A 17,444-nucleotide genomic window follows, 5' to 3' on the forward strand; every position below is an offset into this window, starting at 1 on the left:
ATCCGCCATTCTTACCCGCTTTGCACATCATCGAAGCCAGCAGTTTAGAAACAATGGAGCCTCTTTTTCTCATCTTGCACTGTTTGCTGTAAGGAAAGTAGGGAATCACGCCGATGATGCTTTTGGCACAGGAGGTCTTACACGCGTACACCATAATCAGGAGCTCCATGATGGTGGTGTTGACATCCCTGTGTTCCGAGAGAGAGAGAGAGACCCAGCAAGGAACGTGAGATGCCTGTTCCAACAAGATGTCAGCAGCGTGCTACTCCTGTCTCTACCAAGCCTCAAGGCTCGAGACGCAGAAGAGGAACTAACATGTCCCACATTCCCTCCCAGCCCATGACACTACTTCCTTTCTTCCTAAAAATAGCAGTCAGAAGAGCGAGCTTCCAGGGGCTCCCACCGACACACGTATCTGCACCTACAAGTCTGCCGCCCTCCACCCTTAGTCAGAGACACACTTTCCACACCAAAGTTACTCTGAAATGAGCCCTCCAGATGGCCCACTAACCACCCCTACTCCACAGGACTCCAGTGATCCTCCCTCTCTTGCCTCCGTCATCAGTTTGGTATGCCCCCCCGACCAGACTGTACCCATCGGACTATAAACATTCTGTTGTCACATTAAAAACAACTAGTGGGGCGCCTGGGTGGCTCAGCTGGGTAAGCATCCGACTTCGGCTCAGGTAATGATCTCGCGATTCGTGGGTTTGAGCCCCGCGTCGGGCTCTGTGCCGACAGCTCAGAGCCTGGAGCCTGTTTCGGATTCTGTATCTCCCTCTCTCTCTGCCCCTCCCCCACTCGCGCTCTGTCTCCCTGTATCTCAAAAATAAATAAACATTCAAAAAAAATTTTTTTTAAAAACAACTAGTGGCCATTTTTCCCACTGCCCCCGAACTTCTTTGCTCCCCTGTGTATATGTCTCAAGGGAGCTGTCTACACTGCTATCATCAGCTCATCTCCATTCACTCTCTCCCAACACGTTCCAATCCAGGTCATCAACGACCTCCACGCAGCCAGATCCAAGGTCAATTCTCCTCCTCCTCTCAACTCAACTCCCCGGGCTGCTCACCCTGCTTGACCCACCCGGCTTCTAGGACTTCCTCCTGTGCTGCCCCACTTGGCTTCCTGTGCCGCTTCTCCTCTCCCCACCTTCCTGCCTCATGCCCATTCATTTGCCCTCTCCTGCGACCTCGCCTCATCCGCTGGGCTCCTCATCGAGTTGCATGGCTTTCTAGATGCCGGACACTCAAGATCACACCCCCCGCCCCGAATGTGAAAGAGTAGGAGGAGAGGACCCGACAGGGAGTACAGAGTTACACCAAGGGTCCCGAATCACGCGTGCGGGAGCACTTGTCTCCTGCGAGCTGCTGACAGGCTGGCCAGCGCTAACCTCTGATAATGAACCTGAGTGACCGCAGAAGTTGAGCTACTGGACAGCATCGCCTCCATTTAAAATTTTTCTAATACTTTAGTGCCCCCCATTAGCCTGTACTAAAATGAAACAGAAGATGTACTGACGACATCAGATCTCAACGTTAACTATCTGGCAAAGACCACAATGGCCAGGCTTCCGGCAACCTGGCAAGACTAAGAACCGCAGAGCTCGCACAAGCCTACGGCGCAGCTCGGAACGATGCAGGATGAGACGCGCAGGTGATTTTCACTACAGGAAGAAGAAACTAAAAAAAGGCGGGGGGCAAAATGATAGGAGTGCTGAGATAAACCAAAACACAGGAAAGGAATGCAAGGACCTGGAAACGGGAAGGATTACACGAGTCCCCCTCTGAAGCCCTGACTTCTAAGTCCGATTTGGCTTTCCATGCCCACTTCTCCCGTGTGACGCAAGCACCTCCGTGCACTTCTCCAAAATGGAGTCACATGTGTCTCTGAGGACGTAACAGCACCCCACACACGCAGGAGCCAGAAGCGACGGAAGTCGTCCTGTGCTCTGCACTTTCCCCACCCCGATGCTGGAAGGTAAAGGGCAAGGGGTGCCCACAGGGGAGTTCTCCACCAGCACCCTGGCCCTTCGGCATGCCAGGCAGAGAGGCCACAAGAACTCAGTGCCCCCAGCCCCGCCCAGGTCCGCCGAGGACGCCAAGTGGCAGAGGGATAGAAACAAGCGGCCCCCGCCCTTCTCCACGGCACACATGCTCCCAGGAAGGCATGGGATGCGACGACGGGTCCCCTTCAACTGTTCTTCCCAGAGGAGCCAGGGGGCTACGAGACTTCATCCCGATGAACCAAGGACCAGGATAGATGTTCAACATTCGGTGGAAGTATGTGTGCTGCGAGGCTAAATTCTCCCGAGACCAGGCTTCCTTTGGTATTTTTTACACATATAAACACAAATCTAACATGCAGCAAAATTTAGCATCTCTAAGCTCAAAAACGGTACACCCTATATAAACTGATTTTCAGACATTATTAAAAGCCACTTTGAGGTGAAGAACTTTCATACACAGAGGCACTCGGGGACGTCCGTAGACAGTGCGGCATTTGATCAAAAAACGATGCAGAGAACCTCACCGCACAGACTCCTCCACACCCACCTTACACATCTGTGGCCTCGACAACTTTCCAAACACACACATACGTATGTCAAACGTCACACACCAGACAGGACTACATCCTTCAATACGTTATTTTACCTTCTCAGCTCATTTAATCTACGTGATAATAAGTGGTGATCATTTTTCAATGACCTGCAGTCAAAGCTTTAAGAAGCCCAAGTAAGTAAACCCCTCTCCCCCTGCCTTTTTTGGGGGGACCAGAAGAGCTTCCCTGCAAGTTGTATAAGATTCCCACTACTGAGAGGCAACGTCATAGGTCCTATTCTCGTTAAGAGCCTCTGCTCCAGTACCTGGTTACTTCCACCCTTCGAGAACCCTGAAAGAACACCTGGAAGTCAGCAGTTATGTCAGAAAAATTAGCAGAATAAGACATACCGATTTTAAGATGGTCATAATTCTTCCTGTCTAGTCAGCTCTTATGAGTCCAAGCACTCTTGCCCAGAAAGAAACCCAGAGAGACCCCCGTGTCTGTTGGCTAAGGACTCACTTTGAGACAGTCTGGATGATGAAAACATCCTTTCCCCTCACGGATTCTTGAATCTGTACTCTTGTTTCTGGCAGGAAAAGGAAAAAAAGAGGCGGTGGTGACGATGGCATATAATTTAAATTTTCGAAAATGCACAAAAAAATCTGCCTCATCCCCAGTGTCACAAAATGTGGAGAATGGAACTGTTAAAAACATTCACAAGGCTTTTGGTGCTGTAAATGATAATGAACACACTGGCATCAATCACCCTTTTTATTTTATTTTATTTTATTTTTTTTCTTTTTTCTTTTTTTTTTTAATTTTTTTAATATATGAAATCTATTGGCAAATTGGTTTCCATACAACACCCAGTGCTCACCCCAAAAGGTGCCCTCCTCAATACCCATCGCCCACCCTCCCCTCAATCACCCTTTTTAAACATGTCAACATTACAGTTCGTGCTACTGAGGGAATCCCATTTCCCACTTGGACCACGTAATCTACCCTTCTTACTTCCACACAGGCAGGGAGCACTGAGCCACGCTGAGCAGGGTATCTCTATGAGAAACTACATACTCATTCATAAAAGCAGCAACAATTAACTTACTTGGCAGTAAGTGTTATAAAAACATTGTAAGAATAAAGACAAAGAAGGTTTAACATCCCTACTCTCAAAAAATCTTGTGAATGGCCACAAGGAAACAATTAGACAAATGAAGAATGGGGCATTCTTCAAAGTATCACACGAAGAAAAGAAATGTCCTAGATGAGAAGAAACTAAAGAGATACAGAAAACACATCCCTTGAGGGGCGCCTGGGTGACTCAGTCGGTTGAGCATCCGACTTTGAGCTCAGGCCATGATCTCACGTGAGTTCTCTCATGAGTTCTCGCCCCACATCCGGCTGGCTGCTGTCAGCATGGAGCCCACTGTGGGTCCTTTGTCCCCTTCTCTCTGCCCCTCCCTGCTCATGTGCTCTCTCTCTCTCTCTCTCAAAAATAACATTAAAAAAAAAAAAAAAACAGAAAAACAACAGTGAAAAAGAAAACACATTGCTTGAGCCAAGAATCCCGGTTTGGAAAAAAAAAAAAAAAAAACCTAATAGCTGTAAAAGGCTCTCTAGGACAACAAGGGAAATCTGAATATTGGCGAGATATCACATAATTAGAGAATGGTCATTTATTTCTTTAAACTAGACAACGTATTCATGCAGAACAAAGTCCTTTTCCTCGGGAGGGGCACAGCCAAGCATTCAGAGCTTAAGTGACCTGATGCCTGCAACTTACTTTCAAAAGGTTGCACGCATTCATATTCATGTCACAAAATGTAAGCTGTTGAGTCCACGGCAGACATACACGTGGGATATTCACAGCTCTAGTCTCTTAACCTTTTTACAGGTCCAAACATTTTTGTTAAAAATGTTGGGAAAAAACAGAATGTGTGTTTACAAAGGAATATACAGTACCAAGGAAAGAAAATGAACTTTAGGGTCGGGGAGAGCTGGGTTTGAATCCTGACTCTGTCGCTTCGGGGACTTGGGGACTCTGTAGCTAACATCACCCCTGAACACAGTGCTTCAGTCCCTAGTAACAGCGAGGAATCCACAAACATCAGTTCCAGCCTTCCTTCCCGATAGACACCAAGTATTCTCCCCACCCTCAGGCAGGAACCCAGAGGGCAGACGAACTTTCCTCCTGGGACGAGACTCCCACCACCAGCTCTCCCTAACCCTCCCTTCCAGGCTACACAAAGGGCATCACGCAATCTGCTTTAGCAGCAGACCCTTCTCCAAACTCTCCCTGCGTATTTTCTTCAATTACGCATTTTTCCTACTGAAGCCACATGGGGGATCTTGAGAGACAGGAAAAAGGTGGCAGTGATGGTAGAAATAAATAGGGGGGAAACAAATTTGTGCCTTTTCATCAAAGCGTCTTGTAAGTTCTCCCAATATTTAGGTAACTGCCAAAATCCTACAGTGGAAAAGGACAGGGAACCAGTGTTTCCCGAGCACCTACTACGCACCAAGAAGTGCGAAGGCACACAAATTATCCCATTAAATCCTCAAAGCAGCACAAATCATTCGCAGTTTAGAAAAATTAAATAACTCGCCAAGGATAAGTCGTCTGACCCTCGGGTCCTGGTAAGCTGTCCATCATTCCTGCTAGGATAATTTCAAATATCCACCATTTCTACAGAAATTACAACGAGTAAGTAACACGTGAACAAGTGCACAATGTGGGGTGTTTATGTAATGACGGAAATCAATTAACAAGAACATTTCCTCACGGCAACTTATGGGGAATAAAGAATGGCAACCAGTTAACACTGTGGCCACACAGGGCTTTCTCATCCCACCAAGGGGACACAAATTCACACAACTGCCGAGCTAGATTTCCATTCAGTGGGCCAGCTGCGTGCATGTCTGCGGTCTTTACTGAATGAGGTCTGAGAACTGGAGTTCAAGCCCCCAGATGGTCTACGTCCAGTTGGTATTCGCCACCTTGCCCGTTGGGACTTCTCGCAGGCGGAAATAACTGGCCGCTGGGTCCAACTATTTTAAGAGCAGAGGATGAAGGACAGAGCCAGAACGTCACATTCCACAAAAAGATCGACATCACACGCATGTCTGAGATAGCTCACCTCTGTTAGGTTCCTGGTAAACCTGCACTTTGCCCATCTCCACCCCCAGCCGCCTAGGGAAGAGAAAAGGGGGAAAAAGCTGAAAAGGTAATAGAAATAAAATCGACTCAACATCTTTACTATTTAAGGATGATTTATAAATTGATTAAAAATGAGACAAAGCGAAATGAAACAGAGGCACTCTTGCCGTAAAATTTAAAGTGGATACGATAACGTCTGTCGCTCCGTTACCTAACCCCCACCCCACGCCTCCCCAAGAAGGCCTCCGGAGAGAATAATTTTAACATGATTTGAAAAACTCTGCCCAGAAGGAACTGCTTATGCTTAGCCTGATCGAGCCTGACCCTGGGCTACACCAAGCCCTCCTGCCTTCGAACCTTCTGTCCCCTCTGCCTGGAGGGTTTCTCAAGTCACATACCATCCCCTGGGCTTAAAAGGCACCTGAGCTAAAATAGAACAACCTGCACAAACCTTTCCCTTCGTCCCGTTTTCTTCACACTATCACCACCTGAAATTCTCGTTTGGTTTGTTGACCTTCTTCTCGTCTGGCTCCCCTACTACATAGAAGAAGAAAGGATCCTGACTGTTGGGTTCACTGTTAATCCCCAACATCTAGATCAAGGTCTAATACATAGCAGGGGGCTCAAACTTTATTTAATAAATAGCTGAAACTAGACTGAACTACAATCTACGTAAACCATGTTCATACAGAACACACTTCATTGCTCTTCATACGCAAGTAATTCTCCACGTATGCGGCACCTAACACAACCCCTGGCACTTATGAAGACTCGATAAATGTCTGCCGAACGAACGTGTCGGGAGTTACGACAGTTCACAAAAAAAGTTAGCCCCTAATATACAGACGATACACAGACCAACTACAAAACATCTGTTCTCAAGTTTAACAATCAGTGCTATTCCGATAGTCAAATTTAAAACATGACACGATGAGGGCGCCTGTGACTGGAAGAAATGAAGAACCTTCACCTCCATTGGCTCCTCGAAATGATCATCATACTTGAAGTGATCATCAGAAACGTATAAGGAGGGGCGCCTGGGGGGCTCAGTCAGCTAAGCATCTGACTTCAGCTCAGGTCATGATCTCACGGGTTGTGAGTTCGAGGCCGCGTCAGGCTCTGTGCTGACAGCTCAGACCCTGGAGCCTGCTTCAGACTCTGTGTCTGCCTCTGCCTCTCTCTCTCTCAAAAATAAACATAAAAAAATGTTTCTTACAACATGACATACTGAATATGGATTTTAATGGCACGAAGTACTCACTCAGCAATTTTCTTTGAAAGCTCCATACACGAGGAGTTAGAATTTGCTGAAAACAACACCAGACCTCCTTTCGTTATGTTCATCTTGGTTTCTAATTCAGGTGGCGCCACACAAAACATCAAAACCTTCTTGGTTTTCCAATTCTCAGAGCCTAGGAGGATTAAAAGTATATTAAGAACCACCACAGAATATGAAATTCACCTGAATGAACTTTTTTTTTTTTACTAGCAAATGACTTAAGCTGAAGGAAATTAGTTTTCGCCATGATGGAGTCTTTTATATTAAATATATGTATGGACAAATAAAAAGTTCATTTGGGTTTCAGGGTTCCGGATTTATGGAAAAATGTTACTGCATGATTTAATTAGTTTTCATGACCACTGGGAACAAACGATAAACTTACAAGAAAGGCGGAGCTGAAGAGCTCAGTGTTTTACTGTTTGCTGCTTAAAGTCAATTATGGACAACCTCCTTTTATTCTCTGACAACAAAATTCCTCCTGGATTAACACACAGAAAAATGGCAGAGCCATTAGCAAGGACATGGACTGATCGATCCTTCAATGACGAATAATAGCCCATCTGTGCCCAGCTCTTCCTATAATAACTATTTACCCCCAAACCTCCCCCTTGGCTGCCAGCTGCCTCTCTGATGCCCTGAGTCGTGTCTAAGCTGGACCTTGGCATCTAAGTTTTTCTGAACTGGAACACAAGGCTGAGACCAAATAATAACCCCAAAGGGAAGGAAAGCAACCACCCAACTGACAGGCAGCAGGGCACAAACAGAAAAACCCCTGGCCCGAGAGTCATCAGAGCCGAGGTGGTAATCCCACGGGCCGTTCATGTGCTCCTTCACTCTCTGGGCTGCGTCCTTATCACCCAAGGAAGGTGCAGGACTAGATGCCGTAGCAATAACCTAGCAGGCCACGGGGCGGGGGGACCTTCCCGGCGAGCCCACTGCATTTCCTCGATTGATGGCTCCAGGAAGATTACAAAGGGACCGAAGCCAAGCGGATCTTTCTTGTTACTCTTAAATTTTAATTCCACTGGTACACACACACATTCTCCTCGTGAGGAACTGAAACTTGATGTTTAGGCTAACATCACGAGCACCAATCCCAGGCTCCTTCCCACCCACGTCCCCAGGAACGGACAGTTCTTATCAGTTTGATACGGCCACCACCTGACCTGTACCCATTCACATGCGACCCCCGCCCCATAAAAAAATATGTACAAAAATACCTTTCTAATGTAAAAAAATCATTGTGCAAATTTATCTATAATCTTTTTTGTTAAACGATGCATTCTGACAACCCGGGGGTTGTATATTTACAAAATATACTTTTGAAGTGCTTCGAGTACTCCATGGTGCGGAGATGTCACATGTAGCGGGTCACCATCCTAAACAGGGCTCCTAGCGCACGTGTGCGCGTCTCTGCTGTAATTGCAAGAACCACTGGGTCCTTGGGGCAGGGCAATTTATAGGTACGGACGCACCAGCAGGCTAGGAGAGCACATTTCCCGAGAGTGCCTCTTACGGGGCATCCCGTGATGGGAAAAATGGAGCACTACAATGAAAACTGATTTGGGGCGCCTGGGTGGCGCAGTCGGTTAAGCGTCCGACTTCAGCCAGGTCACGATCTCGCGGTCCGGGAGTTCGAGCCCCGCTTCGGGCTCTGAGCTGATGGCTCGGAGGCTGGAGCCTGTTTCCGATTCTGTGTCTCCCTCTCTCTCTGCCCCTCCCCCGTTCATGCTCTGTCTCTCTCTGTCCCAAAAATAAATAAACGTTGAAAAAAAAATTTTTTTTTTTTTTTAAAAGAAAACTGACCTACAGCCTATGAATTCCAAACACAAACACATGCACAAATGACCAAAGCCCTAAGGAGACCAACGAGGATACCTACGATGGAAAGTGGCTCGGGAGCAGGGATCAGCCAACTATAGCCCACGGGCCAAACCAGATCCCTCCAAATGCTCGTTCTGTACATAAAATCGTATTGGAACACAGCCATGCTCACTGCCTACAAACTGTCTATGGATACAATGATAAGAGTTGAGTACAGGCCATACAGCTGAAAACACTGATCATCTGGGCCTCCACAGAAAGTCTGCTGACACCTGCTTTAGGGCAGTGTGGGCCAGAGTGGCTGGTACAGATGAAAAAAAGAATGTATTTAGTCATCAATACTCAAAGTTGGAAGAGATCTTAAGTATCTTCCAACACCATCTCTCAACCAATGCTATGTCTGTCTTTAGGAACAGATGGCACAGGTCTGGAGACGGAAACAATAAAAACTCATTCTCCTGTAGTTATAAATACAGGCTTTGGAGTCATTCACGATTGCATCTGGGCCCAACTCACTGCGAGGTTCTGTATGAATGAGTCTCTCTTAGCCTTAGGGTAAAGTGACCCTTTTTTTACAGGGTTGCTGTAAAATTAATTTCTGTACAGCACTTAACACAGTGTGCCACACAGAGGATCTGCTTGGTAAATGGAAGCTAGCTACATTGGTATCCACTTTCAAGGTTTTGGTTTTCTACTGAACAAGTGCGGTTACATGCATATGTTGGCCACCTTGTTACGTTGCCCAAACCTCAAATAAGAAGCTTCTTAAGGTACCACAGTGTTCTTGAGAGGACACGGAACACTCAGAACGAAAGCATCTGAGGGTAGAAAGAGCTCTGAGAGATAACCAGGCCCATCTACAGGACTCCCGCCAAGAAGCCACTCCAGGTGCCTGAACAGCTGGAGCCCAAGGCCCATATCCTCGGGGCCCATCATTCCAAATTCTTCCTTAGAACACGCTAAACTTCCTCTCCCTGCCCTCAACACCTCCTGGTCTTTGCCCTTCCCTTGATAATTTACAGGAAACACCAAATTCCTTTTCCACTGGGCAGTGCTCAACCTATCTCAAGATGGCTCTCTTGCCTCTGTGCCTTCTCTTCCCCAGGATACTTCCTGCAGCCTTTCGTTATTGGTCACAGTTTGAACGCCCTTCACCACTGACTGTGGTCTCTTAAGTCCTAAGTCTTCTGACATCAGGTTTCTAGAACCAAAACCCACCACCATCAAAATGGCACAGGTAGGGGCATCCATTTGGAAATTGGTTCTCGACAGTCATATTCTGCGCCTACTCACGGCACAAGATGTTCAAACTTAAGGGCTGTTGCTAGCTTGGGTTCTCCTTTTCCCTACTGGAAATTCAAGTTGTACTCTTTACCAAGCTTCAAAAAAGTGAGTTTTAGAGATTATCCTCAGAAACATAATCACCAGGATGGGGCCTGGCAGAAGGCTCATTACCACAAAGCTTTAGCGTGAAATGGAAAGTGAAGACAGCACTCTCATTCTCCCTGCTCCGCAACCCTGTAAACTACAGCTGCTTTTACATTTATCCTAAATTTGCCCCAGAATGTGTGAGAATTATTTATAACACAGATGAAAACACGTCCTTTTCCGAGGCTCTCAGTACCTTTCGAAAAGCAAACCCTACTCCTCTCTGAATGAGACTGGACAATCTATGAAGTCGCCTGAATGAATCCACACTGAAAGACCACTCGCTTTGGATGTTGCCAGCAGTCCTTCCAAAACCACTTTTCCGCGTTTCAGATGAGGAGGGCTTGCCTTAAAAGTGTGATGCGTTCCCTCCAAAGCATCCGCTGCAAACACCTCCTATCTAAAGACACCGGAGTAAGCGTGAAATCCCGGGCTTGCCTTCCGTGGTCACTAGCGACCCGTTCTTGGGTAGGTGGCTTGGCCCTTCCCTTCCTGACAACAGAGATGGATGTTTGGGAAGATCAGCTTCCCCCACCAGTACCGAAGGTCCAGGACAGCAGAGATTTTTTTTTTCCCCCACCATTATATTCTCTGCTGTATATCCAGTGCCTACTACCTGGCACATGGGGGCGCAACGGTGTTTGCCAAAGTAACAAACAGTTGTTGAAGAAAGCCTGACCTCACTGAGTCGCAACAATTAACAAATGGTACTCAAAGCAGTCTGCAAACTAAAAAGCATCATAAGATGCAAACAATTATTATTTTTATTTTTGAGCTGACGTCCCTCGCTCAAAAACAACTGCTTTTTATATCAGTACTGAAGAGAATTAGGGCAAAACCTAAGCCGAATTAATCTTCCGTGTCTCTGTGATCCCAGGCTCTTTGCCCGTCTCTCCAGCAGCACGTTTTCTTACAGCTAACGCTGTTTTCTAAGTGCTCTGAATTCTTACGGCAACTCAAGAAAGCAGGTACTCGAAGTGGACCCATTTTACACATGGGGAAATGAGGCCGGAGATTAAGAAACGTGCTCAAGGCTGCTCGGCTTCTAAGCAGCTGACGACAGCTGAGTTTCAGTCTGACTTGTAGCAGACAGTTGCATGCAACAGCACAGAAAATGATGATACTCCCATGCTGAATTCAGCATCACAGCAGAATCAGACAAACACCCAGATTTTTTTAAATGTCTAGACAGGCCTTGTTTGAAATACAATTTATACCAGGTGTTGAAGAAAGAACACAACACATCACTTTTAGTATTTCCCCTTTTGGTCATTTGTACCAGGGCAAGAAAAGAGCAAGCCATATATGTTCAATGATGGTCACTGCAGGATTTCTTTTAAGAGCAACACTGGACAGACAGAAAGCATCCATAATGGGGTAATTAAGTAAAATTCGGAAATACATAGTCAACATAATGAAAACGGTAAATATCCAGGACTCCGTACAGTGCTTATGTTAAGTGAATAAGCGCAGAATTTCATCTCTGCTAATCAAAACTGGGTTATCATGGTATAGACCGGGTCAGGGTAGGAACACGGGCAGGAAGAAGGGTAGGATTTAGCGGAGTTCAATGATGTGGCTGAATTATTTTTATTTGCTCATTTAAATCTTCTAAGCGTAAGAAATCACACTTCTTCATGCTCCAAATCCCCAGTCTGCATTTCCTTATTCTTTATAAAAGCTAAACACCCAAACTGCGCCAATATTAAAATAAAGGGGGAAAACCCCTATCGTCAATGCAATATGCTGGGGAAAAAACATTTTAAACTCAAATAGTATCTAAAAATCACATCGAGGTCCTCCCTCAACCTCTGCTGGGTGAGCTCTGGGTGGAAAAAAAAAAAAAAAAAAACAACCGGCCAGAGAAGAACAGAAATGGTCCGCGACTAGCAAGGCCAGTCAACTTAGAATCAGGGGCTGTGTCAGACCAGGGGCCGGAGATGGCTGGGTTGGAGGCTCGTTTTCTGAGCCGCCGGTCCCGTAATTAGGGCTCGACTCCCCAAGGCGCCCGGAGCTGGGTCACCCGGGGCCGCGCGCCGGGCCCGAGCCCCGCGGGCCCCGCGAAGGAGAGGAGGGAGGGAGGGAGGGAGGGAAGGAGGAGGGGGCGGCTGCGGGCGCGAGCCCGGGGTCGCCCCGCCGTATCCCCGCGCCCAGCCGCCGCCCCGGGACCGCGCGACCCGTCCGCCAGCCGGCGCCGCGGGGCTCCCCGCCCCTTGCACCTGCGCCCCGCACTGCCGGAGCCCGCCGGTCCGCGCCGCCACTCGTCGCTGGCTCCCGCCCGCCTACCTGGCCCCGACCCCAGCCCCGGCCCCGCCGCAGCCTCGGCTGCCGAAGGAAGAAAGCGCCGGCTCTCCAGGCGGCTTCTCTAGGAGCAAAATGGCGACTCCATGCGCAAGAACGGCGTCCACGGCGACTGCGAGGCCTGTGGGCGGGGCAGAGGGCGGGGCCGGGAGCCGGGATTGCGGAGGCACCTGGCCCGCGGGCCGTGGGCGGGGCCCACCCGAGGGGAGGAGCGGGGAGGGAGGGCGGGGGAGGTGCAGGCTAGAGAGGTGGGGCCATGCTGGCAAGAGGGGCGGGGAGGTGGACGGGGCTGAGCCTCTTTGGACCCCTGGGATGCGGCGGCTGTGAAAGCAAAGGTGTGGAATTACAAATGTCTGGGTTCAAGTCTTTAGTGGCTTGTAACCTTGGGCAAAGTCGCTTCACCTCTCTGAGCCTCAATTTCCTCATCCGAAAAATGAAAATGACAGTAGCATCTATCTCATAGGGTTATGAGGATTAAGTGAGATAACACCTTTAGAGCTTTGTAGCTCAGTTCCTGCCATGCAGTAAACAATCAGTTGGTATCATTATTTCCTTTGTTGACCTGTCTTCTTTGATATTTTTTATTTTTTTTTAATTTTCATTTTTTTGAAGTTTATTTATTTTTGAGAGAGACAGAGACAGCATGCGAGTGGGTTCAGGCAGAGAGAGAGGGAGGCACAGAATCTGAAGCAGGCTGCAGGCTCCCAGCTGTCAGCACAGAGCCCGACGTGGGGCTCGAACTCATGAGCTGTGAGATCATGACCTGAGCTGAAGTCGGACGCTCAACCGACTGAGCCACCCAGGCGCCCCTCTTTTATATCTTTTAAATGTTTGTTTTTATTTTGGAGAGAGAGAGACAGACAGAGGATCCGAAGCAGGCTCCTCGCTGACAGCAGAGAACCCGATGCAGGGCTCGTGAGATCATGACCTGAGCCAAAGTCAGTCACTTAACTGACTGAGCCACCCAGGCACCCCAACCTTTCTTCTTTTATTTTGTAAAGGAATTGGTGCTTTTGGTATCCATTGCCTGAATTCTTTATAATCTAAATATAACCATATTTATATGGTTTATTTTAATTTTAAATATAATAATAGCAAATGCAGGGGCATCCGGGTAGTTCAGTCATGAAGTTCTGACTCTTGATCTCAGCTCAGGTCTTGATCTCAGCGTCCTGATTTCAAGCCCTGCATTGGGCTCTGCGCTGGGTATGAAGCCTACCTAAACAAACAAACAAACAAACAAACAAAGCAAATACATATGTAGCACTTACCCTGTATCAAAACAAGCCTTCTTAAGTCCTTACCATATATTAACCATAATGTATTTAGTCCTCACAAGGGCGTGAAGTAGACATTATTGTCTTCTCCATTTTAATACCTATGGGAACTGAAACACCCACACTGAATGACTTGACAAATGACTAAGTGGACGAGAATTGCCATCCAGGAGGCCTGGCACCAAACTCTGCATTATGCTGATCCCTGTACCACATTGCATCTCTAATTCTGCTTTGGATTTTTCACAAGCGTGAGGCATGAAATCAGTCATTAAAGGTTGGGCAGCTAGCCAGAAGCAGCCAGGCTCTTAGTTTACAATTGGGGAATACAAGCATCTCGATTTATGAGTTATAAATTGTGTGATCCTTCATGAAATGGCGTTAAGACATTTCCTTTGCCTGACAACTTTACAGGGACATACTTCCTGCAAAGGGCGCGACCCGTGAGCCCACTGAAACATTCGCGGGACAAAACTGAGTCCTCTTCCAGCAGCCCATCGTTGGGTTTTCGTCACTTCTCTTGCGCTGCAATCTAACCCTTGCCCAACCTCACCTGCCTGCTTCGACCAGCCGCATGGGATCCACCTTTCACGTCACATGTCGCGGTACGAATGGATCGGACCAATCGGGACAGCTCATCCCTCTCAGCTCACTGATTCGCTCCAAGGATAGGCCGCTGAGCCAATGGGAGCCCAAGAGACACAAGCCGGAGCCGCGTGGGTAACTGTGGCGGGTGGCTCGCTTCTTGCTCTGCTTGTCAGGATACCTAGAGGGGAACCACCGGGAAAAAAATGCTGATGGAGGAACAGAGCGGGAGGGAGATAGACGGGCCCAGTCGAGTTTAGGCTGAGCCTGAAGTCTGTAGTTCCCTGGATTTTCATTTATGGGAACCAGTAAGTTTCTCCCCTCCACCCTCTTAAGCCAGCGTGAATTGGGTTTCTATCATTCTCAGGGGCCTGCGTGATCTCCCCCTGCTTCTGTATTGTTTTTTCTAACCAGCCTGGTCCACCCTCTCCGCACTATAGGGTCCTTGCACGTGCTGTTTCTGCCTCCCAGAAGGCACTTCCTCCTGCAGTCCTCTCCCCCTGCTTCTCAACACGACTGTCATTTTCAAGCCTTCTCCAAACCGTCCCCTCCCCAACCAAAAAACCTATTTCGTGTACTTTTCCTTCACTAAGCCTATCACGATTGCCAATTATTGCTAAGCATGCATTTACTTGGATGATTATTTCATAAATATCCCTATCCTAGGCCCCATAGCCTGTAAGCCCCATGCGGGCAGGCCGTTTGTGTCTTCTGCTGACCAGTATTTCCCAGTACCCAGAACAGTGTCGAACACAGGTATGGTACTCAAGAAATGTCTCTAAAATGGGTGACCTGAGACTTAGCCCCCTGGTAGAAAGGAGTTGGGCAATAGTACAGAATTACATAGTATTTGCACAACACAAAGAGAAGGTTCTGGAAATTTTACAGATCCGCTTTCCTGAGCCAAGTATGGACTGCTCCCGCATAGCATTGCTTCCAGGCTTCCAGTGAAATGGCTAGTTTCTCTTCAGTTCCCCTCACTGCAGGCACCTAGCTTCCAGTTTCCCTTGTCCATCTGCCTTCCATTCTCCAAAGACTCTTTTGAAAGCCCTGGGAGCTGATGTCTCATCTCCCATTCTCATTATCCTTGGGGTTTAGGCCATGGGAGTCAGCTGTGGTGGACATCCGGCCCAGATGACCTACCAGTGACTGCAGCCCCAGTCACCACCTGACGGCAATTGTACTCGAGACCCTCGAGCGAGAATCACCCAGCTGAGCCCAATCAATCCACAGAACATTGAACGATAACAATCAACTTTTGTATTAAGTCATTGAGTTTGGAGATGTCTTCTTACACAGCTATGGGTAATGAGAGAGAAAGGAGCAGAGCCAGAACTTGAAGACCGTTGTTGGGGATGCCTGGGTGGCTCAATCGGTTAAGCGGCCGACTTCGGCTCAGGTCATGGTCTCGCGGTCCGTGAGTTCGAGCCCCGCGCCGGGCTCTGTGCTGACTGCTCAGAGCCTGGAGCCTGTTTCAGATTCTGTGTCTCCCTCTCTCTGACCCTCCCCCCCATTCATGCTCTGTCTCTCTCTGTCTCAAAAATAAATAAATGTTAAAAAAAATTTTATGAAGACCATAGTTGGGCTCCTGGTGGCTCAGTTGGTTAAGTCCCAGACTTTGGCTCAGGTCATGATCTCACAGTTTGTGGGTTCAAGCCCCACATCGGGCTCTGTGCTGACAGCTCAGAGCCTGCTTCAGATTTTGTGTCTCCCTCTCATGCGCATGCTCTCACTCTCTCTCAAAAATAAGCATTAAAAAAAAAATTTAAAGGCCATGGTCACTTCCACCCTAATGCAGTTTTGGGCTAGTGTATTGCTAAGCCTTGATAATCCCTTGCACAGTTGGAGGTTTACTGAGTCTGTTGTATTACAGAAGTGATCAGCTTGCCTGCATCACATTGTTGACCACATTCAAGGGCTGAACTGTTGCACGTAAAATATGAATCAAGACACCCACACCTAAAACATTCCCCCTCAAACTTTTTTTTTTTTTTTAATGAAACTCTTTTTTAAAGGGAGAGGAAACTTGCTATCATTTTGGAGAAGTTTTTCAGCAAAGTGGTATAGCAGAAAATACAGGCGTCTCCAAATACATGTTGAAATGAGAACTCAGGGACTTGACCATCAGTCACTAAAACCAGGGTCTGCCTCCTGCCCCCTCATTGCAGAAATGACCTCCAACGGAGAGGTGAGGGCACCTCTCTGAGCCTCAGTTTGCTCACCTGAAAAATGGATACTAACTACGATTAGTGGCCGTATGGGGATTCCGGGTAGGGAATGACTTCTCCGAGGGATCCAGGACTAAGAGGCCACCAGAGGAAGCTCTCTGGCAGCTGTCTCTCCACTCTTGCATCGCTGGCCATCGGTGGCTTTGTTTCTTCTCCAAGTGGAGGAGGATGGCAGCTGGCCTGGCTGTGGAAGGCAGCAGGGACCAGGGGCCTGCTCGCTAGTCAAGGGAACTTTGTAAGTTTCCATCATTGAACCCTTTCCCTCATCCTCTGGATTTTCTCCTTTTTCTGGTCCCCCTCCCCCCCAAAATGAAAAAAAACTTCATTATCTTTCATGATTATTAATATTTACATGTAAAAAAAAATCCAAACACACAAAGAGAAAAAAGTAAAAAGATATTTGCCATTATCTCACCATGGACAGATGATCACACCGACATTTTTTTAATCTCCCTTTTTCACTTAACAATTTATTGCAGACATAGTTCACGTTAATGAACTTAAGTCAAGGTCATCATCATGTGTACCGTGGACTAAACAGCACAGACTTGGCAGCGAAAGACAAATATCCTACGACTTCACTCATCTGAGGACTTTAAGACGCAAAACAGATGAACATAAGGGAAGGGAAGAAAAAGAATTTAAAAACAGGGAGGGGGACAAAACAGAAGAGACTCTTAAATATAGAGAACAAACTGAGGGTTACGGGAGGGGTTGTGGGAGGGGGGATGGGCCCAATGGGGAGGGGTGCTAAGGAATCTACTCCTGAAATCATTGTTGCACTAGATTCTAAGTAACTTGGATGTAAGTTAAAAAAT

General features: G+C 47.5%; 1 protein-coding gene across 4 annotated transcripts in view; it reads right to left on the reverse strand.

Moving 5' to 3' along the window:
* PRPSAP2 (phosphoribosyl pyrophosphate synthetase associated protein 2) overlaps positions 1-12,656 on the reverse strand; it is a 46,699-nt gene extending 34,043 nt beyond the window's left edge. Inside the window, exons 1-6 of one of the 4 annotated variants that reach the window (XM_047833248.1) lie at positions 12,522-12,656; positions 7,366-7,461; positions 6,963-7,113; positions 5,682-5,734; positions 3,064-3,130; positions 16-188 (exon numbers count right to left, since the gene is read on the reverse strand). In XM_047833248.1, coding sequence (XP_047689204.1) covers positions 16-188; positions 3,064-3,130; positions 5,682-5,734; positions 6,963-7,081 — 412 coding nt within the window. In that variant the 5' untranslated portion in view covers positions 7,082-7,113; positions 7,366-7,461; positions 12,522-12,656. Of the gene's footprint in view, positions 1-15; positions 189-3,063; positions 3,131-5,681; positions 5,735-6,962; positions 7,114-7,365; positions 7,462-12,454 lie in introns of all 4 variants that reach the window. The other 3 variants (XM_047833249.1, XM_047833250.1, XM_047833251.1) reach the window with 3 other exon arrangements.
* Positions 12,657-17,444: the final 4,788 nt, after the last annotated feature.

This window comes from Prionailurus viverrinus, chromosome E1 (assembly GCF_022837055.1).
Source record: "Prionailurus viverrinus isolate Anna chromosome E1, UM_Priviv_1.0, whole genome shotgun sequence".
In the NCBI taxonomy this organism is placed as follows: Eukaryota; Metazoa; Chordata; class Mammalia; order Carnivora; family Felidae; genus Prionailurus; species Prionailurus viverrinus.